Raw genomic sequence first — 26,651 nt, forward strand, 5'->3', positions numbered from 1 at the left:
AAAAAAATAGCACAGAGGTGAAGTTGCTTGTCTTGTTGCCTACCAGGTGACAGATGACATACACGTGACATCATGGGTGATGTTAACCTTCATCACGTGGTTAAGCTGGGATTGCAGGTTTTCTCCACTGTTAAGCTAGTGGTGTCCCCTTTCCCTGCCCTAGCCTTTGGCGGTGAATCACTAAGCCTAGCCCACTCTCAAGGGAAGGTGGATGATAATTAAGCTTCACCTCCAGGAGGAGGATGTAACTACAAACTTTACCTGGAATTCTTCTCTAAGAAAGATTTGCTTCTTATTTATTTACTTACTTATATCAGAATGGACTCCTGTGTAGTTATTTCATACCTTAGCTTATCATCTAATACTACATTATTTATTTCATGACTCAGATTATTCCAGCTTTGCTCATCAGGGGCCCTTTCAGGGTGACCCCTGTGCTCCTTTGACATGCCCCAACCTTTCGGCTGGCTGTGCACTTCCATCCTTTCTAGTACTACAAGATGTGCCAGGCTTATCTGTGTTCTCCCTGTCCTGGCCACAGAATTGGCTGTTACTACAAAAAGCTCTAGGAAATGGTATTTAGGAACCAAGATCTGACACTGGCTGTGCTACCTGGTCTACGGTACTTGTATAAGCTTCATGTATCTACATGTTTGTTTTCTCTACAGCTATAGAAGTCTGATCTTCGTCTCAATTCTGGAACTACTCTAACATCTTACAGCAACCCTACTCTCTTTGTAGTTCCTATTGAGAAGTTATTTTTAAAACACTTTTCTATTCTCTATGAGTACAAATACTCTTAACTTTTTGTCTCAGATGACATCAATAGCATGTTACCTTCAGTATTTCTACAGAGGAATTTGATTTGTCCTTAATAAAATTTTTTTAGAAAACTAGCATGATATTCTTCATTAATAACTCACTAATTCCTCTCGAAGTCCCACTACCCTCACTCATTCACCTATTTTTTTAAAAGACAATCTTTTTCCTTTAAATTACTAAGAGGTAGCAAACAGAAAAGATTTTATTTGTCTTGTTTTCAATTAAGATTTCTTTAAAGTGTCCCAACACATATCCCACTCCACTTCCACCCACACATACACACAAACCTCTTAAACAACTGTCATTATAGCCAAAATTAGACAATTATGAATTTCTCTGACTTAAAGTTCTATCTACTGCTAAAATATAACCACAATACTTCCTAATTAAATATGGTGAATTGACCATGTGGAACTGGAAGCAATGGTGATCAAGAATTTCAACACATTTTAGGAAAGAACATAGATTGAGGATTGTTAACACACTTGGTAGAGCTGAGGTATCATAAAACTTAAGTGCTTGTACAGAGAGACATGGGTGAGAAGTGGGCCACACTGTCTCCAGAGAGCCCTGGAAAAGCTTAGGACTGAGAAGCCCCACGTAGCCAAGCATCCAGTGGGGAGGCACAGGCTCACCGGAGAGTTAGACTCTTCTCCACAACCCGAGCAGTCAGGATCTCCAACTTTGCCCACTCGGCCAGGGGAGAACCAACAATTATTCTCAGGGAAATTTAACCATATAGGCTGTGGACTGAGGAGTATCAGGCATAGCAGAGGGCAGCAGAAAGCACAGATTTGAAAAGAGTGAGTTTGGTGAAACTGTATGTAAAGTGGTTTGTTCTGGGAACAGGACTGCGAAGAGGTTGAGTAGGGGTGGGACAGAGGATTAGTATTGTTTTAATAAACCTTTTACTATCATTTACTTCTCTAAACACATCAGGAGAAGTAACAAATTAAATCTGTCAAGTTAACATTTTAGTATTATGAATTTATTATTATTATATACTTTGCAAAATTATTATTTTGCAATTATATAATATTTTGTAATATATTGCAATTATATAACAATTCATTAACAATAATGATTATTTTGCAAAAGAGCTTTTGTTGAAGTGACATCTGGAGAGATCATATAAAAATAAGAAAATTTCACTAATTTACTGAATCCATATGGTTGGTACCACTTCTGGTACTGAGTCCTGGGCTCCATCCAACGCTGCCCCTCCTTGTCTTATTCTATAAGCTCTACCATCTTATCCATACTTAGAACTTTCATTACTCCCAATAAATTGATGAGCTCTAAATCTTAACTCTAGTCCAGACCTAGAGTACAGCCCGAACCTTGTCGCTAACTAATCATGCAACTTTGACGGAGTCACTTTTCCTCTTTGGCCCTTGGTCGCCCTGTCTGCAAAGTGAAGTACTCAGACTATGTGACCTCTTAGGGCTTCCACAGACGACAGTAGTGACGACGGAGACATGTCTGCGGGGGCCAAGTTGCAGTAGGATTCCTCCTGAAGTGTTGATCTGGAGTGAAAAGTGGGCTCACAGAGCGTTTGTGCTGGCATTCTGAGCTGAACAGGCATATCCCAACATTCTGGAACCTCGGGTTCCCAATTTTCTCCTAACACCTGTGCATTTGAAACTGCTGCCCTCTACTGCACAGAAATAACCCTGCCAGGAAGGCTGGCTACAAGGCCTTTGAGAACCACAGCCAGCCAGGACAAGGCCCCCAGGGAGGCAGCTCAGTCACAGGAACTAGCCTATAATGCCGTCAGAAAATAAGTGAAAAATCACGCCATAAAAATCTGCTTAAGTAAATACATTCTGCTCCAGGACTTCAGATATGACCTCATCATTACCCCTGAGTTTTGCTTACTGCAGCCCCCGACCTCTGCCCCGACAGCAGGACAGATTAAGGTAGGACATTCCAGAGGACTCCAGAAAGTTCCAGAAACAAGTCCCAGGGATTGTCACTGTTGGAAGGCCAACAAAATATGGATACAAGGATAGTGAGGCCAAAAAAAAGCTCTTTCCTAGTAGATGTTAGTCAAAAGAGTACTATGAGCCTTTAATTCGATCACCATTTGGATATTCCCATCTCTCCTGTTAAGAAAAGGCCAAAAGGCAAAGCAGTTAGCCTTACAGCTTGTTCTCTGCAGGGGCAGAGTTTTCAACCTCCACCTGGAACTCAAGGTACAACTGTAGTTTGTTTTTTCTTCTTACTCCCCAGAAATGAGTTATCAAGATTCCCATTCCATTCCGTTTCCCAACAGCTCAGTAAATGGTACTGGATAGAATTTAGTGTCCTCTGGCCTTTTTCTCTGCTGAGACAATCTGACCGGTGTCAAATTCAGCCTGTCAAACACACTGCCCCTCAGTGTGTCTTTTATGAGCACTGGACAGATGCATGCTGAGAATACAATAAAAGGATGGGGAAAGTATGAGAAAACCTTTTTCCAGTGAAACAACTACTCTTATCTAAATATAGTCCAACTCTACTCACAAACATTTAGTGACTCCCAGAACTGCTTTTGCTATTCCCTGCAACTATACACACACACACACACGCACACACACGCACTTTCTTTCTTATAAGAAGGAAATGGAGTGTGGGCTCTCAAGAGCAGTAACTGGCCTGGGACCAGTGTTGCACAACCGTGTCGTGATTCCCCTTATTTCGCACTAACTTGAGCGCGGCCCTGGTGACAGCCATCTGGTCCTGATCATCATCTGGTCTCTCCCTTGTTGTCCTTACGATCCTTCCTCCTTTGAGACTCCAGGCCAAACCAATCTCTTACCAAGTTGTCTTTCACTTGAATGGCTAATTGTGAGGTTCACTGAGAGCAACTGCTCTCCTCCCTTCATTATTAGTTTTTTTCCATTCCTCCTTAAACTTGATAGCTTAAAAATTGCAACACACAACTATTTCATTCCTTTTCTCTTTCAAAAGCTATAGTTGGTGCACACAGCAGTTTTTTTTATAATGTTGTTGGGATTAGAAGAAGACATGGCAGGAAGCAGACAGCATAGTAATTAAAAGCAGGGATTTTAGAGGGATACGGACAATTTTAGTCCCTACTATTCCATTTACTGAGGTATGGAATTTTAGATAAGTCATCTAAACTTCCTCTTTGATCAATGAATTATTTTAAGATGTATTTTAAAACTTCAAAATGCATACAGAGTAAGATAACTATTTTTTCTTCTTAACTGAGATACACCTATGCAGAGTAAAATGAACAAATCTTAAGTGTTCAGTTTGATGAATTTTTACAAATGTATACACACCTGTCAGCTCTGCTGGTTAAAACACAGAATATTTCCAGCACTCAGAAGGCTCCCTTGTGCTAACTCACTAGACAACCTTTCCACAGGTATTTCTGTTCTGACCTTTTTCACCATAGATCGGCTTGCAACTTCTTGATCATCGTATTAATTGAACAGCATACTGTGTGCTCATTTGTGTCTGACTTCTTTCTCCCAACATTATTGCTAGGTAATATGCTTAATTTATGTTTAACTGTTTTTAAAAAACTGCCAAAGTATTCTCTACCATGGAGGCACCATTTTATATTGGCATCAGCAAGGTATGAGTGCCACATCCTTGCCAACCTTTGGTATGGCCAGTTCTTTTAATTCTAATAGATGTGTCATGGTACCTCATCATTATGGTTTTAATCTCCACTCCCTGATGACTAATGATGCTCAGCATTTCTCATATGCTTGTTATCAATATATCTTCCTCAATGAAATGTCTGTTCAAAATTTTCGTCTATTTTTAAAATTACATTTTCTTATTACTGAGTTTTGAGACTTCTTTATGTATTCTTGATACGTATCAAGTCCTTTATCATAAATGTTATTTGCAAATACTATTGAGGAGTGTCAAAAAGAACAGATGTTTTTAATTTTGATGAATTTCTAATTATCTTTTTATCTTTTATCGATTGTGCTTTTGGTGTCATAACTGAGAAGTCTTGGCCTAACTGCAGGTCACAAAGATTTTCCATGTTTTCTTCTGGAAGTTTTATAGTTTTAGGTTTTACATTTAGTTCTACATTTTGAGTCAATTTTTATGTAAAGGGCAGAGTATGAATAAAAGTTCACTTTTTTTGTAATTAGGTTTATGTATTTATTTATTTAGTGGAGGTACTGGGGATTGAACCCAGGACTTCGTGCTTGCCAGGCAGGCACTCTACCACTGAGCTATAACCAACCCTCCAAAAGTTCACTTTTTTACATACGGATATCTAATTGTTCCAGGATCACTTATGTAAAAGACTATTTTTCCTCCCCGGAAATGCCTCTGCACTTTTGTTGAAAATCAACTGACCATAATACATATGAGGGTCTATTTCTAGACTCTCTGTTCTGTCCCATTGATCTGTTTGTCTATCTTGTCATTATTACCACAGAATCTTGATTGAAGCTTTATAGTAAGTCCTGAAGTCAGGTATAAATTCTCCAACCCTGTTCTTCCTTTTCAAAGTTGTGGCTTTAAACTTCCATATGTGCTTTGGAATCTTGTTAACGTCTACAAAAAAGGCTTCCAGGGTATTAACTGGGATTACGTTGAATCTGTAAATCAGTTTGGGGAGAACTGACATTTTAGCCACACTGAATCTTCTGATCTGTTTCTGTAATTTCACCGCAGTGCTTTGCAGATTTCAGTATACAGGTTGTTCACGTATTGGTCAGATAACATCCATCAATATTTCATGCATTTTAACATTATTGTAAATGATACTGATTTTTAAATTTTTAATATCTATGTGTTGGTGGTATGTAAAAATATAATTTTTATATATTGATCTTGTATCCCACAACCTTGCTAAACCAACTTATTTGTCCTAACAGCTTTCATGTAGACTTCATAGGATTTTCTAGGTAGATGATCATGTCATCTGCAAATGAAGACAGGTTTACTTCTTCCTTTCCAGTCTGATGCCTTCTCTATCTTTTCCTTGCACTGGTTAAAACTTCCATACAACACTGAATAGAAAATGGCAAGAATGAACATACTGCCTTGTTCCCGATTTTAGAGGGAAAGCATATAATCTTTCACCATTGTAATATTAAACAAATGTCATTTATGTAGAATCTTCAGTTTATCACATTTATCCCTTCTGTCCCTACTGCAGTAAGACTTTTTATCAGGAAAGGATGTTGAATTTTGTGGAATGCATTTTCTTAATCTGTAATTTGTCTTTTTTCAGTCTGTTAATATGGTGAATTACATTGATTAATCTTCAAATGTTAAGCAAGACATTCATTCCCAGGATAAACCTCATTTGGTTACAATACATTATCCATTTTATATACCACTGGATACAATTTGCTAGAATACTGTGAAGCATTTTACCCCTACGTTCATGGAAGTCAGCCTCTAAGATGACCCCCAATGATCTCTGCCTCCCTTGAGCAGCTCTTTCCCATACTGCACAATAATTGACCAATACAATATTCTGTAAGTGTTGCTATGTCACTCCTGAGATTAGCTTACAGAAGACACAGTTGCTTCCATCTTGTTCACTCTCTCTTTTGCTTGGATCACTCATGCTGAGGAAAGCCACCTTCCATGTTATAAGCAGCCCAGTGGAGAGGCCCACATAGCACAGGAACTGAAGACTCTTGCCAATGGCCACATGAGTGAGTTTAACATTAGATTCCCAGCCCCAGTCAAGCCTTCAGATGGCTGCCACCTTCGCTGACAGACTGATTGCAACCTCATGAGAGAACCTGAGCCAGAACCATCCAGCTAAGGCTCTCCCTGGATTCCAAATCCTCAGAAACTCTTAAAATATAGATATATACGCTTTATGTGTTTTGCCAGGCAGCAATAAAGTAATACAGGCATCAGTAAATTACATGGAAACAGTCTGATCCTTTCAAGTGTGGCTTTTAAGCTGTTAGGCTGGACAAGAACTGCAGTTAGTTCAAGCGAGACCCTTCTTCATACTCTACCCAATACTCTGAATTATGAGGCTTTTCCACTCCAGGAACTGTTCTTTCTGTTCTTTCAGATGGTTCTTTCCTCAGCCTCAAGAAGTTTCTCTATACACACGTGTGCTGCTAATACTCAACTCAATACTCAAAGCAGTGCCTTTGCAGATCTCCAGTTTGTGTGTGTGTGTGTGCAGCTCTCTCTTCTCCAGTACTCTGCCCTATGAATTCCAGCTACCTTGGCTTTCCCAAACTCCTCCTTCCATCTCCTCAATTCGGGGAGACAGTCAGATTTTTCCTGGTTCCTCCTTCCTGTGCTAAGGCCTGCAGATTCTCTCCAGGCAGCCAGCTGGAACAAACCATAGGGCTTACTTCTTTAGTGTCCTGTCTCCTAGGGATCACTGACCGTCTTCTTGATGTCTAATGTCTTCAGTGCCATTGTTTCATTTGTTTAATCTGTTTTTTTTAGTTGTTTCAGGTAGGAAGGCAAACCCAGTCTCTGTTTATATCATTTTCATTGTAAGTAGAAGTTCCAATTAGTTCTCTCTTAACCTCCAGAGAAACAGAACCAACAGGATGTATACACAGAGAGAGAGATTTGTTTTAAGGAATTACATCATGCAATTGTAGAAACTGGCATGTCCAAAATTTGCAGGGGAGGCTGGCAGTCTGAAGACCCAGGGAAGAGCCAACATTGCAATTTAAGTTGAAAGGCCATCTGCTGGCAGAATTCCTTCTTGCCCAAGAGAGGTCAGTCTTTGTTTTATTAGGGACTACAAGTGATTGGACAAGTCCCACCTATGTAATGAAGGGCAATCTGTTTTACTCAAAGTCCAGCAATTTAAAGGTTAATCTTACCCCAAAACACCTTCACAGAAACATGCGGAATGATGTTTGACCAAGTTATCTGTGCACCGTGGCCTGCCCATGTTGACATATAAAATTAACCATCATGGTAATATAAAGAAAATAATTACCTTGACTGTCAGGAAACAAAATTTTTAGCTAAAGGTAAAAAAGACACAAATATAAAGTCAAAAAGGACTTGATTTTTAAAAATTGAAATTATGAGTATAAACTCATGTCATACTTTTCTTCTGCACAACAAACAAAATGCATTTTCTAGCTCAGTCCCCTAAAAGGATCTAGAACCTCCAGCAATAAATAGAACCTAGATTATAGTATCTAAATACCATTTCTTATTAAAAGGAACCAAGGCTTTTTGGAGAAATGGCTTCCTTTGGCAAGTTGGACTCTCCTCCCAGTGCTGGACACCACCGGGCACTTCTCTCTTTAAAGGGCTTAATGTCTCACTTGAAGGTGACCTCAGTGAAGTCTGTAGGAACTATTCAGACATAACTTGCACTAGGTGAGTCACAGCTTCTGGGAGCATGTAGAGACAAGAGTGGGTGCCACAGTTCCCAGAAACTGACTCCTGGCACATTTGACTAGAGTCATTTCTTATACTCTCATCCCAGAGAGGACTGGCTCTTTCTAGAATGTGGTCTCAGCCTTTTGGTCCAAGAGTGCAGGCTTGATCCCACAAGTAAATTCAGATTTAAAAATCTAATTTTCATCACAAGGATCTCCCCTAAATAAAGTCAGAAAAGTAATGTGTCACAATAAATGAGTTAATATATTTTATAAAACATTTAAAGTAGTATTCAAAACCAAAAATCTGCCTAGAGTAGGGCTGGAAATATGTAAGTTGGTCCTGAGACATCTTGTGATACCAGGAAGCAAAGAAGCTACAAAGCAAAAGAACAAAGTCAGAGGAACCCAGGAGGCAATTTGAAGGGGTTCACTGGCCCAAACTAAAAATGACTGTAATAGATGGAAACACATCAAATATATTTCTTTAAATCCACGAATTCATAATGATACTCAGAACTGGACAGGACTGAACTGATCACCTTTGGAATTATGCAAGGGCACAACTCATTATTCTGGAAACTGGTAAAGGGAAAGAATCAAGCACTTCTACTGCTTTAGATAATCAAATAATGGAAATTCTTTCTTTGCAAAGAATGATTGCTAATAAATACAAAAGAAATAGTAATAAAATCTCTACCTTTCGGCCCCTGATGAAATAATGGCTCTAGGAAATAATCATCAGTAGCTGCTAAGACAGTAAGTGAAAGGTTCATAGGGAATTTTACAATGGCTGGATCAGGTTGGCAATACCTAAATTAAAAACACTAGTTAATCTTAACATCACAAAGAGAAAGACAATTACGTGCCTTCTAATGAAATTCAATCAGAAGTATGCAGAATCATCTTTGAAGTATTTTTTATCAAAAAAATTTTTAAAAAGAGCCTAAATCTGATCAAATCTCAGATTCAGCTACAGTTTTCAGAAATATGGAAGATAGAGGGAAATGTTAAAGGACATCATGAAAATGAAATCCAAAATCTACAAAACGACACTGGAAAAATAACCAGTTTTTTTCCAACAAATAAATATTAAAAAAAACAAAGAGGGAGGAGGATATCTGCATAGGTTAAAAACCACTTAAGAGACAAAACAGTCAAAGGCAATAAATGAAATGAATTAAAACATGATTCAAACAAATCAATATTAAACAGATATATATATGATATTTGGGGAAATCTGAACAATGGCTGGATACTAGATGATGTCTCCAACCGTTCAGGCTGCTATGACAAAAATGTCATGGACTGCATGACTTATGAAGAACACAAACTTATTTTTCACATTTCTGGAGGCTGGCAAGTCTAAGATCAAGGTGCTGGCAGATTTGGTGTCTGGTGAGTTTCCACTTACTGGTTCATAGATGAATAGCCATCTTGTCACTGTGTCCTCATAGGGCAGAAGGGGTACGGGAACTCTCTGGGGTCTCTTTAATGACAGCAATAATCCTATTCATGAGGGCTCCACCTCCATGACCTAATCACCTCCCCACCTCCTAATATTATCCCATTGAGAGTTAGCTTTCAACACAGGAATTTTGGGAGGACACAAACATCCAGTCAATGGCAGATGATATTAAAAAATTATTATTAAAGTTTGTAAGGTGTTATATATAACAGGATTCTCTCTTAGATAATAATCTTAAGTATTATTCCAATATGTAGGTATGTAGAATTAATTTTAAAGTAATTCAATGGGGGTGTGGGGGTGGGAATTAAATGAAATAGGATTAGCCAATGTTAACGGTTAGAAATTAAGTAACAGAGGGTCATTATTCTGTTTCCTACTATTGTTTTTAATTTTTGTTTGAAAATTTTAAATAAAAAAATTAACAAAAGAGTGTGGGTCTCTGGATTCAGACTCTTGGGTTCACGTCCCAGCTTTGCTTTTTACGAGGTTTATAATCTTCAACAATTTACATAACCTCAAAGTCTCGGTTTCCTTACGGATTAAACAATAAGAGCTCTCACCTCATAGGAAAGCAGTAAGGATTAGATGAGATAATGTACATAACATGCTTAATGTGATGCCTGGCTCGTGGGTAAGCACTATAATACGATGTTGGGCATAGTTATTGTCTAATTACTCACTTTCTATGTTCATGAGATTCAATCTTCCTTCTTTCAATTTCAAAGCTTTTAAAAGTATATGAATTAGGAGAAATTTTAAACTTTAAAAGGAACTCTATCAAGTCTCATCTCAATCTTATTCATATGTTATATATTTTATCGTATAAAATACATACATTATGAGTTCTACACATCATCTTGTTAAAAAAAAAAAAAACTTTGACCACCAGAAGAAAATGTGCAAACGAATATTTCCTGAGAAGTAGAATTACTGAGATAGAAATAAAAGAACTGATGTGGAAACAATGAGTCATCAAGTTATAATGATAGACTTTGTTCTTACGTTGTCCTGCTATCTTTGTTCAGAACTTCGAAAACACGCGTCTATATAAACATATTTGGTGTCGCCACTGACTCACTGAGCTTCTGGCAGGCCTAACAGGCAGGCCCCTTGTCTTTAAGAGGGCATAATACTGAGTTCATTTATTATATCAGAGGACTCACATTAAGCCTCCTGCAGAAAGCCTTTAACTCCAACAGCATTACCTTGATACATACAAATGCAGTACATTTGCTTCATATATCCCTCTGAAATTACCATATTTCTCAAACAAACAATGCCCAAGAGCAGAGGTGAGAGCATATGGAGACCACGCTGCCTTACACCTCGATGGGGCACTGTCAACACTCCATTATCTGAAGGTATGTTTACATTCCCCCAACTTCACCATGGCCAATTTTATTTCCAAGTTCTCTCACAGTTGTACCTAACTGGTTAATGTGAATACCCTTGGTTTATTTATCCTTTGCGCCTTCATAAAAGGTAAAACTTTTTATCATAAAATTAGTAAGAATGAATTATCCAAAACTTAATGGAGAGAAAAAAAAAGCCACCCATAATATCACCACCTTAACACATCATTTTACTTTTTTACCGCTCATTCAGCCTGAAACATAATATTTTTAAACCAAATTATGCATTAGCTTTCTCTTGTCCCCTACCACCCCTTGTTCTAGGAAACGCTATGAGTCAAAGAGGGATAAAATTTAGAAGGTGGTTCTTTTCCAGCAGACTGAGATTATCTGCAAAATAGAATCATCTCCAGAATGCTTGTTTCTGGCCCCACCTGGCCGTCCTGTTTGTGTTGTTCTTCTCAAGTGAAATCATCTTCACTCTTTGCCCCTCCTTGCCTAATTTTTCAAAGCCAGAACACATTCAAACTTCTCCCCTCTCACCTTTGGTGGTTCACTTCTAAACTAAGGCTACATCTCCAAGTCAGGGATTCTCACTCCTAACTGCCCTTTGGAATCACCTAACGCTTTTATAAATTAGCCAGGCCTCCTACCAGACTGAGAATCATAACCTCTAGGATTGGGGTATGTTTTTCTTAAATCTCTCCAAGTGGTTCATTGAATCTAAAGGGTTTGAAAACCACTGTTCTAGCAATTACAACTGTCCTGGTCAGATCTTGCTAATTCCATCCTCCATTCTTTTACCAGTGTCAGTACATTCCCTTGGTATTTTAAAGAATAAAGCTTACAAAGGACATCTCTATTCAGTTTCTGGCTTAACTATTCTTTTTCTAGGAACACTGGTCTCTCTGTTTCTTCTCCTAATTTATGTTCTCTTTTTGTACCATCCTTGCACTTGATTAGCCATCTCAAATTCTCCTACCACAGCGGTTCTCCAACTTCAGTGTGCATCAGAATCACCTGGAGGGCTTGTCTCAAATGTGTAATGCAGCAATTCTGAAAATTTACATTTCAAAGAAGTTTCCAGGGGATACTGATGTACCTGATCAGGGGAGCACACTTAGAAAATCACTTAGATTATCTAATTAACCTATAACTTGGGTGTAACCTGGCAACTTCATGTAATAAGTGACTCTTTCTCCCCAGAATAATATCCCCCCTTAACAATCCATTTCTAAACCACAGCACACATTTGCATTTTAAGGCAATTAAATTCAATAAATCAGAGTTAAACCATTTGTGTGCTTACTAAGGGCAAAACAGGGTTCTGATTACTAAAAACCTCACTGATTTTTCATAATACAGGTTAAAATTATTGAGGTACAGTTTCTTGTTAGAACGGAAACCTCTGAGCCCAATTTGAGGAGGAAACAGCTCCACTTTCAGAATGATGCGGTTCTTTGTTGAGGAGTTCTGCCACACCAAACTCCAGGTCATAAAGGTGACCTTTAACGGTTACTGTACTTTCCATTCCTCACATTTTAGTACTAAATTCTCTTTCCAGTGTTTTAAGCTGGTTAATTTTATCTCCTCAAGTAGAATGCAAGCTTTGCAAGGAAAAGACTCTACGTTACACTTTTTAATCCCCTGATAGGGCTGGACATGTGACAGGCACTCAGCCTTCACCGGCTGACTCATTCATTCATCACTTCCCAACATGCTTTTCTTAAACCGGGGCTCTAAAGAGGGTCGTCAACTGCAAAAGCATTACTCTCAGTCAGAGGAAAACCAGATTTCCAAGACAACTGAATGATTTGTGTTTCAGTCACCCTTATGGGTTATGTACGATTTTTTCCTTGTCTCTTTTTACCTGGGTAACTGAGATCTGACTGTACCATGATGAATTATCAAGAGGAAACATTGGAGATAGTAAGTTAGGCTTAGAAATGAAATCACATGTTACCGGTAACAGCCCAAACTTCCAGGAATAGAAAGGTTAGAAATTGAAAATGGAATTCTTTTTGTTCATCTTCTATAGATGTCGTTAATAATTCTTTTTTAGATCTCAAAACAATCAATTTTGAGAACCAAGAGGGAAACTGAGGAACAAAAAATCAAATATTAAAATATCACACTCTGTTAAGTTTATACATTCATTTGCAACCATCAGCAAAGTTACTGACACATAACAAGGGTGACCTTGATCAAATTCACTGATTACTAACACTCATATAAATTCTATCACACTGTTGATAGAATTAGTGATTCTAATTCATATTTTAATAAACATTTTTACCCAATTCTATATTTGCTGAATTAGAATAAATAACAAGGACTTGAGGTACCTAATGCTATCACCTCATAATTTCAAAGCTCAGAATCTCCCAGACTCTTTGCCCTTAATGCACCCAGTGTTCCCCAGCCACTGCTCCTCTCTGATAAAAACACTACCACAATACCGCGGGGCCAGTCCTACCCTTCCCTGGCATTACCAGTATGATCTTAAAGGGAGGGAAAGAGGAAGTAGTAGATGAAGGCTCAAAAAAAAAAGGAAATAATGCATACCATTCAGGTGCTAAAAACTGCAGTTCTGTCCTCACAGTCCATTTGTAGCTTGTTCTGATGAAGAACTCAAACCTCACATCCTTTTGAGAAATGGAATGGATAACAATAGCAAAATCACACTGTTATTGAAATAAAATAGGAAAATGCTAGACATACTATTTAAGCCTTAGTATACAAAAAATTTAAATAGATGTAAGTATAATATATTCTTTAGAAAGTGATCCTTAAATTTTGTACCTTTAGAGAACAAAAGACCTATCCATCTATAACATTCTATCCTGTGACAACTTATCAGTGGAAAATAAAATTTACTAATCTCTTCTCTGGAATTAATTTAAAAATTTTTTTATTTATCCAGATGTCAATTTTTATGCTTAAAGTCAATACTTAAATGTTATATAAAGCACATTTATAAAGCTCAATACTTTCACGCAAACTACATTTTAGACAGAGAACCCTTACTAATGACCAATGGATCTATGGCCCATTTAAAGAACCACCTTTGTCTTTTTAATCCTCTAGCTGAAAACCGCAAAACAGAACTCGAATGGTAGTGATTAAGTTGCCTGGGAAAATGCAGGAATTATATTCTTTTGAATTCCTAAGTGCTACCAAGTATTTAGGCAAATGGGAATAAACCAATGATATGAAACCAATGATTTTTTAACCTTGATGGTGGGGGCCAGACAATTCTTCTTTAAAGGAAGGTGTCCAGTGCACTGCAGGACGGGTAGCAGCATCCCTGATCCCTGTTCACTAGGAGCCAGTACTACCAACCCACTCTCTCAGCACAACAAAAAGTGTCTCCAGACACTGTCAAATGTCCCTTGGAGGAGGGCAAAAGCATCTCTGGTTGAGAGCCACTATTGTAAAGTGATAGAGAATAAAGTCCCAAGTTAGATATTCATTAAAAAAGAAAAAACTATGACTCTGCAATCTTCCAGAAGTATCAATTTGTTTTTTCGCATTATCTCAGAGTTTCTCTGAAGTTTCATTTTTCCCAATGGAATAATTTCCTCAAGGTACAAATGACACTGCAGAGACAAGAAGAAAGTTTATTTTACTGTCTGATTATTTTCTTAAAAAAATTTGATTTTTGATAAAATAAAACAAACTTTTAGTACCATAGAAACCTTTCAACATGTACAATGACATATTATTACTATGTACAACTTCAAAAACAAATGCTTCCAGCTCCAAGTAAAGTGAGGTTGAACACCCTGACTCTACTTCAGCTGTGGGAAATTTCCTACATGGCCAATGTTCTCATTAGCTTGAAAAAAAATTATACAATTGAAAAATATAAATAAGACCTTCAATGAGTTGAGAATCATAAAAATGCTTTCTGAAGTTCAGTTGTCTGGATCTTGGGGCAGAGCAGTAGTGACAAGAGTTCAACAAGCAAAATGAAAGCCTGTGGACGTTCAAACTTGAGTATTCTAGGAGGGGTCCTGTAGGTTCACAGTCGGTCTATCAAAAATAAAAGCTCTTCTTGTGGTGGTGGAACTTGGTATCTGGTTCATATACCATTCTTCACCAGCTCATGGACTCCATTCTCATCAATGATTAAAGGTGCATGGAATTCTTTATCTGCCACGTAACTTTCCAGTCCCTAAAAGAAGGGTTGAAATGAAACATACTCAGAAAACTGGTGGACACTAGTCATGCAATGCTGGACTTAGTGGTCATAATAATGATAATAAAGCAAAACTGCCAAAAGTTGGGTTGAGGTACAGAATTTAAAGTCAATTAAAAATCTACTTAGTATACTTTTTAAACTGGGCTTAATGATTTATTTATGGAAGCATAAAAGAAACAACGAAAGAGGAAAATTATTCTGATAATACAATTTTTAAAGTTAATAAGATGATAGCAATTCTCCCTATAATCATTACCCAATGGAGTTAACATTCTAAGTAAGCAAGGTAGCTATTTCTGATGCTAGAACTAAACGATCTGACAAGGATCTCCAAAAAAAAAAAAAATTACATATTAGAATAGCAGGAGCTGCTAAATCCCTCGGTTTTAAAAGTGAGAGTACTAAGGGTATGAACAAAATAAGCCCACTGAGAAGAAAAATTACACTGCAGTAAAACAGGGCCAGGTGATTTATCTAAAAACAATGCTGACTGTTTAGAAGCCCAGTGCATTTCAATGTGTCAACGAAATGGAACAAACATTAAACCTTCTGTTCACGGCAGCTAACCCACTTATGCGACGGATGCAAAGCCAAAACAGGAATGCCCAGAAGGAAGGATGCTCTTGGCTCATTCCCAGGCTGCGCTCCAGGGCAGGGCCTTTGGAAAACGCTGCGTCTTCTCTAAGGGTACGCTCCACTTCAACAAAGAACAATATCACAAGCCCACTTCTAAATGAATAGGGAAAAAAGCAAAGCAAACTTACTTCCCCAGCATAGGAGATAAGAGGAGAGATTTCACACTGGATTGGGACATCATTGGCATCCTTCAAACTAAGGGAAAAAAATCAGACGTGTTAAAGATTCAGCTTCCCATGCTACTTGCCAGAGTGAAAATACAGGCTATAAGCTCTCTCTAAGAAGCCTGTAGGTAGCAAAACTCTCCTAAATAAATAGAACAGATCCTACCCTCATGATTACTAAATTCCCTGAGGATGAAGTTAATACAAAATCGTTATGGTCGAAAAGACAGTATCTGGGGTACGTGCCCAGTGGTTACCAGCAGCTCTTCGAAGTACTTCACCAATATTGACACACTTACCCCCTAATGTACATCTCATTTTTGGTCACTTCCAAATTTTAATTTGATAAATAAGGGACTATTTATGGAGCATACACTGCTCCAGGCTCACCACTAGACACACTCTGCATCCTTTGTATTTCATTTCACTCCTTGCCACAACCTTGCGTGTCAGGTACTGATGATGACAAATATTCTAAAGCTGCACTGCCCAATACAGTGGTCACTGGCCACAGATGGTTACTTAAACTTAGATTAATTAAAATTTCTTAAATTAATTAAAAATTTAAAACTCAGATCCTCAGTCATAATAACATTTCAAGTGCTCAGTAGCCATGAATAGCTAATGACTACCAAACTGGACACCACAGATACAGAACATTTCCTTCACTGCAGAAGACTCTTATTAGATAGTACTGCTCTAAACGGGAGTTAAATTATTTCCCAGGAAATGTCTGACTGTACAGCCCAAACCTAGATTAGCTGAGATGATTTATTCAGTGTTTCAAGATGTTTAGCTGTTACTTTCGCCAAAGTCCCCTTTTAAAGAGAATGTATCCTAGAGAAGGCGAGGCTGAAGTCACCACTTGCTTCCTCTAGGTCACATTCTAACATTTACAGCCACTTATAATCCTCAGTTTCTAATTTTCTAATACAAAAGTCAATAGTATTTTTAGTATGTTTGAAGTCATCAGATCTCTAAGTTTTTCACCATTTTAAGAATTTTACCAATAAGATATGGGGCAGACAAAAATCTAGTGTCTTGCAGCCTCAGACCATAGCCCTCCTTTGTTTTACCAAATACGTAGTCTGAAGCTTTGGTGGAGTCGATAAAATCAAGGGCTTCTGAGTTTAGCCACACTCAGTCTTCCTCTGAACAGAACCTTTCAGCTAAGCCTTCAAGGTGCTCTATACCATACTTCAACCTACTTGTCCTGCTACTTGCCACTCACACCGGGCCAGCTGCACCCACTCTGGCTTATTCCAAGTCATTCTCAACCTTCTAGTCCCTCTGACTATCCAAATCATACCCATCCTTCAAGATTTCACTCAAGCCCCACCCTTCCTTTGACTACTGCATTTCATAGTGATTGATTACTTTCATTCATTTATTTATACAAAAAGTAAGTAAATAAATTAGACATCTGAGAAGTCCCTGTCTCCTAGGGTGACTACTATTTATACCACATATTTAACACGTAAATATATGCTGCCTGATTATGTTACCTAACTTTCATGCATGTGCATCCTGGACCTCCAGCAGGCTCTAAGAAATCACATTTCTCTTGTGTAAACTACTGCAGTGACGGGGATACTAACAGTACCTGTGGGTCTGTGTGCGGGACCTACAGATGCTTATTGGCTGAATGAGTAAATGAACTGTAAGAGGAGGTGGACAGCAGACTAATTCAGATAAAAGACAAATTAAAAGGTGAAGCACTTATCTCTCCAGCCAGAGATGTAGACATCTGTCAGATTCTATCAAAAGAGCTCAAGAGAGCTGATCCAGATGCTCTAGAGCAGCTCAGTCATGTAAAATCAAACAGCAAAATTGAAGACCCACTCCACTAATAATATGTATGTAGCCCAGTCCTACCTGACCCCCTGAAGGATTTGATGTGCCGGGATCAGAAGCCAAGGAACACGTAGCTGATCTAAATGTAACTTCCTTTCTAGTAACACAAAGATGCCCCAAGAAACTGAGAAAGTCAACTTTAATAAACAAAGCTGGATGCCCGGGAGGAGGAAAGATAGGAGCAACCATCACTAAACGTAAAACCTCAAGAGATGGGAAATAAGCCCCTCACAGTGCTGTCTCCCAGTTCTTCAGTCCCGCAGCTTTTTGGTAGCCAACACTGTTGAGCAGATGTTAGGGTGAAAAATTAAAATAATGTCATTTTGTCAAAACTCAGCATCCTTGCTTCCATTCTTTCAAAATACCTCCAAGCTACAGAATGGGAGAAAATTTTTGCAAATGAAACCAACAAAGGCTTGATCTCCAGAATATATAAGTAGCTCATATAACTTAGTAAGAAAAAGACAAATAACCAAATCCAAAAATGGGCAGAAGACCTAAACAAGAAATTCTCCAAGGAAGACATACAAATGATCAAAAGGCACATGAAAAAATGCTCAATATCACTAATTATCAGAGAAATGCAAATCAAAACTACAATGAGGTATCATCTCACACCAGTCAGAATGGCCATCATTCAAAAATCCATAAATGACAAATGCTGGAGAGGCTGTGGAGAAAAGGGAACCCTCCTACACTGCTGCTGGGAATGCAGTTTGGTGCGGCCACGGTGGAAAACGGTATGGAGAGTCCTCAAAAGACTAGGAATAGACTTACCATATGACCCAGGAATCCCGCTCCTGGGCATATATCCAGAAGGAACTCTACTTCAAAAAGACACCTGCATCCCAATGTTCATAGCAGCACTATTTACAATAGCCAAGACATGGAAACAGACTAAATGTCCATCAACAGATGACTGGATAAAGAAGAAGTGGTATATTTATAAAATGGAATACTATTCAGCCATAAAAACCAACAACATAATGCCATTTGCAACAACATGGATGCTCCTGGAGAATGTCATTCTAAGTGAAGTAAGCCAGAAAGAGAAAGAAAAATACCATATAAGATCGCTCATATGTGGAATCTAAAATAAAAAACAAACAAACAAAACATAAATACAAAACAGAAACAGACTCATAGACATAGAATACAAACTTGTGGTTGCCAAGGGGGCGGGGGGTGGGAAGGGATAGATTGGGATTTCAAAATGTAGAATAGATAAACAAGATTGTACTGTATAGCACAGGGAAATATATACAAGATCTTATGGTAGCTCACAGAGGGAAAAAAATGTGACAATGACTATACATATGTTCATGCATAACTGAAAAATTGTGCTCTACACTGGAATTTGACACAACATTGCAAAATGGTTATAAATCAATAAAAAATGTTAAAAAAAAAAAAGTACCTCCAAGCTGTCTTTTCCCTCTTTTATACAGAATACTTCCTTTTTCTACTCTATGAGGGCATCCTTTAGTGCTAAGAATTCCAGCAGGAACTATTGCTTCTAAGTCCATGATCTCATTTGGGGCCAAACTTTTATTTCAGTTTAATTATTCTACAAATGGCTAAAATGAAGTAAACGGAGTCAGGGGAATATGAAACTGAAAAATCCAAGTAAGAACTAAGAAATGTTTAAAACTCTCTGTATCTTAATTGAGATAGCTGAATGTTGTTTTCAGTTGTATAACTAAGAAACTATTCTACTTTTTAGATTAAAAGCTGTGGTTCAATGAAAAGGAAATTTAGAGTCAAAAAAATTATTCCTTTAATTGTAAAAGCAACTTGCTTCCACATATTAAAAATGATGAATGGAACCAAAAATGACGAAGGGCTCTGCATCCCAGCTGCCATGACACGAGGGGCGACCTCACCCACAGCTCTGACAAGAAACTAACTAGCCAGCTCCGTGAGTCCACCTCGTCTCCAGGGCCACAGCCCAGAAACACCAACAGTCACAGGGCCCTGTCTCTCCAGGGCAAAGATGAGTGGCACCGGTAGGGAAAAAAAACACGGATGAAACCGACATCTCTACTGCTCTGTTTCTGAGATAACTCCCACCTCCAGATCCTCTGCCCTGTACACATTTCCCAAATTTTCTTAAAAACTTAAAATTCAAACTAAACCTAATAATTTTTAAAGTGTAACAAGAATATCAAGCTGTCTCTTTAGCTATAAAGATAATGGCTTTTTCAAATCTTATCAGTACCATAATGAGAGAGGATACATGCTACTCCTAGCTAAAAATTATCTATCATTAAGACAAAAATATACTTTCTTTAGGCACAGGATAATAACTGACTAAAATTAACCGAGAGACCAAAAACGGAGTTATTAAGTATGAACATAAATCAAAAGAACAGTTTTCTCCACATTAAGAGCTATCAAATATGTCAGGAGCAGTTAGCCTTTATTCTGAGAGCCTATATCCAATTCAGCAAGACACATCTGCAGAATGTTATTTTTATCTAACTAATGCTTATGCTAAAAGGGGAAAATTGGGATTCCAGATTTGTTCTCCCTGGCCTGTGACTTGCTCTAGATTTTCTCTTGCACTTCATTTGAGCCACCACGGGCTCAAATACCCATGGTCAGATTCTTTAGTAAAGCATGCTCCCCATTTCCAGCATGCACTGAGATTCTGCGTTAGTGTCATCCAGACAGATACCTGCCACCAAGTAAGCAGTACAACCCACCAAAGCTTCAACCATCCACCCCGCCCGGACCACCAAATGGCAGAGAGCACTAAACTACAACACCAGTTAGTAAGGAGGGAAGCGCAGCCCCACCACCATGCGCTGCAGGCAGGCTGGTATATTTACTTGTGATTGACATCAGCTGTGATGGTCTCTGACTTTCCATTTGGAGCACTGCTATGTGGGAATAAATAAGCATTAATGGGAACGGAAACAAACCAAACAATAAAAATGAAGTGGAACTGCAAAATATACTTGACGGAAAGGCTTGTATTTATGGCAAATCATAAACTTGGCAAAGGAGATCTGAGGGGGTAAAAAAAAAAAAATCAATGGCCAAAGACGAAGCATGAGGACAAGCTGACATGCCACAGAGCAAGCTTGTTGACAAGACAGAGCCTGAAATGGCCTTGGACTGTGAGACAGTTTACCGCTGCTCCTTCTTGTAAAAACACAGCTATGGACCAGTAAGTTCCAATGTCCAATGTTCTAACATTCATCAAGGCATTCGAGTGCTTTCGTGCATGCAGACAGCCATCTTATCTCTTACGAATATAAATTATATGGCAAAATGTTTTTATGTAAGTACAGAAACATCGCCTGATTTAGAAAGGGGGAATTCTAGGTGCCAATGAAGGTTTTATCACAAAATACAAGATTTAGCTTAAAAGTGCTTTATCTCAGATCTGAGTAGCTCCAGGGATCCTCTTTTTTTTTAAACTTCTAAAATTCCTAAACATTTCTAAAGTTTGACATCAGTGAATATTAAATGGCATGCACTTGCCTTCCTGCCACCTCCCTCAGCACCCTGAGCGTGCTGTGCGGAGACCAGCACTAGCTTGTGTCTCGTGGGCAGCCTGTGGGTGGCAGGCCTTCTCAGGGGACAGGGGCAGGGGGTCTCGTAGACAGCACTTGTAGTGAGGCCACAGATACATGGCAGCAACAACCAATCCTTGTGCCCTGCGGCACAGTGGCTGCCGACAACTTTAACCATGTGGCACCCCAGAAGAATTACCTTCTGACCATCAGTAGGAGCCATTTCACTGACACGATAGAGACGTATCCAAAAAAAAAAAAAAAAAAACAAAACTAAAAGATTTAGAAGATTCCTCTTTAAGGGGAAGTAAAACTATTATTCTCTTTGTAATGGGCAAAGCCTTCATTACTTCACATCAGGAACTGCCCATATCAATACTTCACTTTTTTAGAAAACATCTAGGAATACATCAGAGAGAGAGGAGAAAGAAGTCCAAGAGAAAAAGACCAGGAAGCAGCCACACAAAAGAGCAAAGGTGCCGACTCACCGGGGAATGGCTGGAAGGCGAGAGCCATTCTCATCTATGAAGTGGCCCCCGGCGTTGAGGACCCAGCAATGATGGAGGGACAGCAAAGCATGCCGTGCAGTCGTGGGGTTGTCCTTCCCATTCTGACTGTCTGCGTTCTTTAGCGGGGAAAACTCATCTTCCCGCAGTACTTCATACACCACAAACTTCCTAGAGTGGAGCCAAACAAACATTGCTTAATCATGAAATAAAACTGCAGACACAGCTCCTGACTCCTCTCTGCACAGCTGAGGCTTTGGTCTTCAGCAGCAGGCTCTCCCAGGCCAATGTCAAATGAAAGCCGAAAGAAATAATGCTCATTCCTGGACTAAATAAAGCTGGCGTTCTCTCCTCTGTGCAAAATGAGAATTTATTTCCACCTCCGACTATAAAACACTTCATCTTAAGTCAGAAAGGTTAGAAATCTTAATGCAAAAAAGATTATATTAGTATCTATTCTAGAAAAAAAAAACAGGCAAAAAGAATGATTTAGAAGTGCATATGGGAAGATGAATCTTCTCCATTTTCATACTGGTTAAATTCTAAGACACAAATCTCAGCATCAATGTGACCTTTCATAGAGAGCCATATAAGCTAAATACACGTGCACTGAAACCTTTACTCATAAGCCAGGAAGACATCCAACACACAAAATGGGCCAATTCTCTATCTCAACCTTGTCTCTCAGCCAAAATAACTGACTGTTAGCAATTTTTCAGGAGAGTCAGATGATGAACTAATTGAAAAATTTTTTAAAAAGTACTCAAACTTCACTATTGGATTGGTAGTTGCATACTAGAGAATTATAATGACTCTAGACTATACACTCACGATCAAAATGCCATACCTGACATACATGCTATCTACTGTTTTCTGAAAAGAATGTCCTGCCGGGAGAGTAAGAAGCAACATTTCCAGGCACATACTTAATCTTACTTATGCTGTTTAAAACGTACTTTGCAAACTGGAAGATGTCAAAGACAAATTTTTCCATCTTTATTCCATTTGGTTTGTCTGGCTTAATTAACTGCCCCTGGGAATCCACATATGGAATCTTCTTTTGAGCCACATGGTGCTGCAACTGAGGTTCATAAATACTAAGTAGGGGGGAAAAAAAAGGACAATCACTTTGCAAATTTAAAATGCCAAAGAATCTTATAATCACACTCAGAAGCAAATGCACCAACATTTGTATCAACAAGAAGTACTAAGATTTTCAAAGAGAAGAGCCATTTGTTAAATTTCAGCACATATTTAAATAAAATATGAATAGATTTCCCTAATCATTTTCTTAAAATGAAAAAATCAAATAATGATCTCTACAATAAAAAAATATACACACACAGCTCACACCAATGTCTCTCCCATAATTTCCATGTCTTTTATAAAATGTTCTACTCTTAGCCCCAACTTTCCCAGCTGAGATGCCTTCAAGGGTTGGATGGAAAGGTGAGTACTGGCAGTTACTATGGATGAATTAATAACAGCTACAATAAGCACAGCGGAATGGGAAACATTTTGGAACTGGAGATGAAATTCTAAAGCAAAGCTAAGTAACTTTTTAAAAAGTAGATATAGTCATCTTGAATGTCTAAAAAGCAGTCAAGTGAAGAATCAGATATTGAAATGTCTTTCACTTAAAATTCCGGTGGGATAAAACAGCTCTCATTTTATCCTTAGCTGGCACTACTATGCTGATTTCCATCCTGGTCTCAACTTCCTTTTTCTTCACCTTCTAAATGCATTAGTTCCTAAATGCTAGTCTGAGAACCCGCTAAACTGAATTGTGTGGGTAGCTTTTTAAAAACACAGATGTCTGCATCTACCTCCAGAAATTCTGTTCAGTAGATGGAGGGTAGACATCTATATTTTTTTAAGGTTTCCAGCTGTGGCAAAGAGAGGGTGTTTCCTTTCTTATTCTTTGCTTCACCAGAACCTAGCACAGTTGGAAAGAGGGGAGAAGAGAAAAGAGAGGAGAATTGCTTTGGACTTGTTAACGCACTGGGGAGAACGGGCCATGACAAACTTCAACCAGATGATGCATGCACCTCACTAAACACAACTACAACTCATCCACAAACTGCCACTGATAAAGGTGACCCTCAGGAAAGAAGATGGATTATGCAGGACATGGACCCGAAGTTTCCTCCTACTTCTCAAGTGACTTGGCTTCTGATTAACACAATCTTTAAAGCCCCCATCCTGCCCATACTTGACAACATCTCTCAGAAATGGGACAGTGAAGAAATGGTTGGCAATGTTCCCCGCGTTGAACAGCAGTCGTCCATCTGAGCTTCGCTTCTGAGCCGTTGCCAGAGAAATCTCACTATATTCCACCACTTGATACACTCCATCTACTCGGCAGACCACTCCAACTGGTTCTGTAGGGTTCGTTTTCTCTACCACCTGCCCACCAAAGAAAGACAAGAGTAGAGAAAGAAATTTAATCAGGCACTATGCTGGAGATTTGGCATTTTCCAAGACCACATTTACAGTTTTACTTACTTTACCTTAAAGGTATTAAGTCAAGAGAAATCTTTAACTTTAGAGAATCACCTATCCATCTTTGTATTATTTTGACAGACTACTTTTCAATTGGAAAGAGGCAAATTATCTCCCTCCTATTTAGCATCTAAGTAAACCGCGGCAGAGAGATTTCATTATACACATAAGGTCCAGAAGAAATTACACTGGACAAGGAATATTAAATGAGGAGCCTACATTCCCCCAAATATATTTTTATTATTTAATTTATCCTTAACCACACTCACTTACGTTGAGAATAAACGCAATGAAATGTCTCTGGGACTCACAAGATAAAAGAAGGCATTTTGTCTCTCATTTTATATTGCCCAAATCATTATTTCATTTGAAAATGGTGTTTCTTTCATTTTCATTCATGAATACAGCAAATTCCTTGTTTTTCAGGGGCTTGGCTGGGAGGCAGGGGGGTTAGAGCAGGCAAGTCACAGGGCTCTCACTCCAACTTCAATCAGAAAAGTCCGTCCGTAATTATCTGTTTTGCATGCTAGATTTTGTTTGGAGTAAGAGATTCTATGCTTTAAAAAAAAGTTTGAAAGCCAGTGATTTGATTATCTATCAGTGGCTCTAAGCTGGTGTGGGAGCTGAGAGAAAAGTGTGCAATCAAAATCAGAGGGAAAATGTAAGAGAGTATGTAATTTTAAAAAAAAACCTCAGAGGTGATTTTGATACCCCACCACACTAGTCCCATATTCTTGACCTAAATTAACTGTTTACAATAAAAGTATGAAAGAACTGAATGTAATGCACTAATAATCAAGCCTCAGATGAGATGAATATCCAACAGAAGAATCAAACAATAAAAATACTTGAAGACACTTTGCCCTGTTTGATTAACAATTCAGCATGCTTCAGAGTATTCTGAAAAAATCTGTCCCCAGTTTGAAAATTCTACCCTAAGTATACACGAAATTATATCAAGGAAGTTAGAACTTTTCTTCAGCAACTTATTTCTTAAAATAAATACAGTCAGGAGCAGTCTCTTCCAGACAACTAAAGCGACCATTGAGCACTTCGTTTACACAGCAATTAGAGATAAAGACGCTGGGTGCAGCTCAGCGAGGCAGGGCCGCTGGATATGCAAGCCTGCTGTGTAGACCCACTGTTTGCCACCCTGAAAGGGGTACAGTACTCAATGAAAAGAAACTTTCTACCGAGCAAGTGGATTAAACTGGAGGGAAATGTTATATAGTAAAATGATTTCAACCAATCATGAGACTCTGCAATTCTAGTCTATCAAGCCATCAGTACCTCTCACTTCCAATACTTCACAGTGGGTCCCTTACTAGACAGGGGATCTGAGCAGACTTCCCCCGTTCCCATTAAAACACACACACACACACACACACACACACACACACACACACGGTTAATTTTGCAGTCACTGCTATATAACCCTACTCCTGGCCAGCCATGGAAAATAAAAATAAGCATATTCACATTTTACATGTCCCAAGTGTCAATCTGCCAGTGAAAGGTTTACTTTTATGACAACTACGAGCCTCCAAACACTACAAAAGGCTAGACTACAAAAGAAAGTATTTGTAAAGTGCATAAAGCTGGAAGTCAGTTTATAGGACACAGAAAAGATATATAGTATAAATTAAGAGGTTTCTTGATTTTCTATAAAATAAATCCTAAAAAGCTGAGTTCCAAATAACTCTTTAACCTCAAAGCTACTGTAACTGCTTTACAAAATGATCTTTAATTAATAATCCTTCCTACTCTTTGTACTTCTGTAAACCAGTCCACTGACTCAGTCTTTTCTCAAGGCTCCATAAAACATACTTAATTCACCAATACAGGAGCCTGTTAAAGAAGTACTACGAAGAATTCTACTACACACTAGGAATTATTCCCTAATTTAGATGTTTGTTAAAAATATAGTCCACTATCTTGTTTTTTTATTAAAGGAGAAAGGGTGGGAGGACAGATTACATAAATGGTTTCTAGCATTTCTAAGTTTTTAACATACGCCAGTTGCCATATTTAAGTTTCATCTGAAGTTTCATTTATTTATCCGTTCATTGAGTTCCTACTACATTATATGCCAGACACAGAACTAAGCAGAAAAACTGAGACAGTATCTGTCCTAGAGGACCCACGGGTAATGGAGAACAGAGAATGGTTACACTTACATCTCTGTATTTACATTCATAAAAGTTAGTGCACCAATTTAAAGTTTTTTGAGTTGCCAGCAAAAACATAATTAATCTAAAGAATTTGGTTTTATAATGTGATACAATACTAAAGCTAAGAGTTGG

The 26,651-nt window shown here is 38.4% G+C and overlaps 1 protein-coding gene across 6 annotated transcripts in view; it reads right to left on the bottom strand.

The window, feature by feature from the left end:
- UAP1 (UDP-N-acetylglucosamine pyrophosphorylase 1) overlaps positions 1-26,651 on the bottom strand; it is a 103,021-nt gene that overhangs the window by 58,708 nt on the left and 17,662 nt on the right. For 2 of the 6 annotated variants that reach the window (XM_072946228.1, XM_072946229.1), the window contains exons 6-11: positions 24,059-24,252; positions 22,803-22,943; positions 21,829-22,017; positions 20,651-20,701; positions 15,930-15,996; positions 14,556-15,138 (exon numbers count right to left, since the gene is read on the bottom strand). In XM_072946228.1, coding sequence (XP_072802329.1) covers positions 15,046-15,138; positions 15,930-15,996; positions 20,651-20,701; positions 21,829-22,017; positions 22,803-22,943; positions 24,059-24,252 — 735 coding nt within the window. In that variant the 3' untranslated portion in view covers positions 14,556-15,045. Of the gene's footprint in view, positions 1-13,526; positions 13,607-14,555; positions 15,139-15,929; positions 15,997-20,650; positions 20,702-21,828; positions 22,018-22,802; positions 22,944-24,058; positions 24,253-26,651 lie in introns of those variants that run through there. The other 4 variants (XM_072946231.1, XM_072946232.1, XR_012062749.1 and 1 more) reach the window with 3 other exon arrangements.

Source organism: Vicugna pacos, chromosome 21, assembly GCF_048564905.1.
Source record: "Vicugna pacos chromosome 21, VicPac4, whole genome shotgun sequence".
Taxonomy (NCBI): Eukaryota; Metazoa; Chordata; class Mammalia; order Artiodactyla; family Camelidae; genus Vicugna; species Vicugna pacos.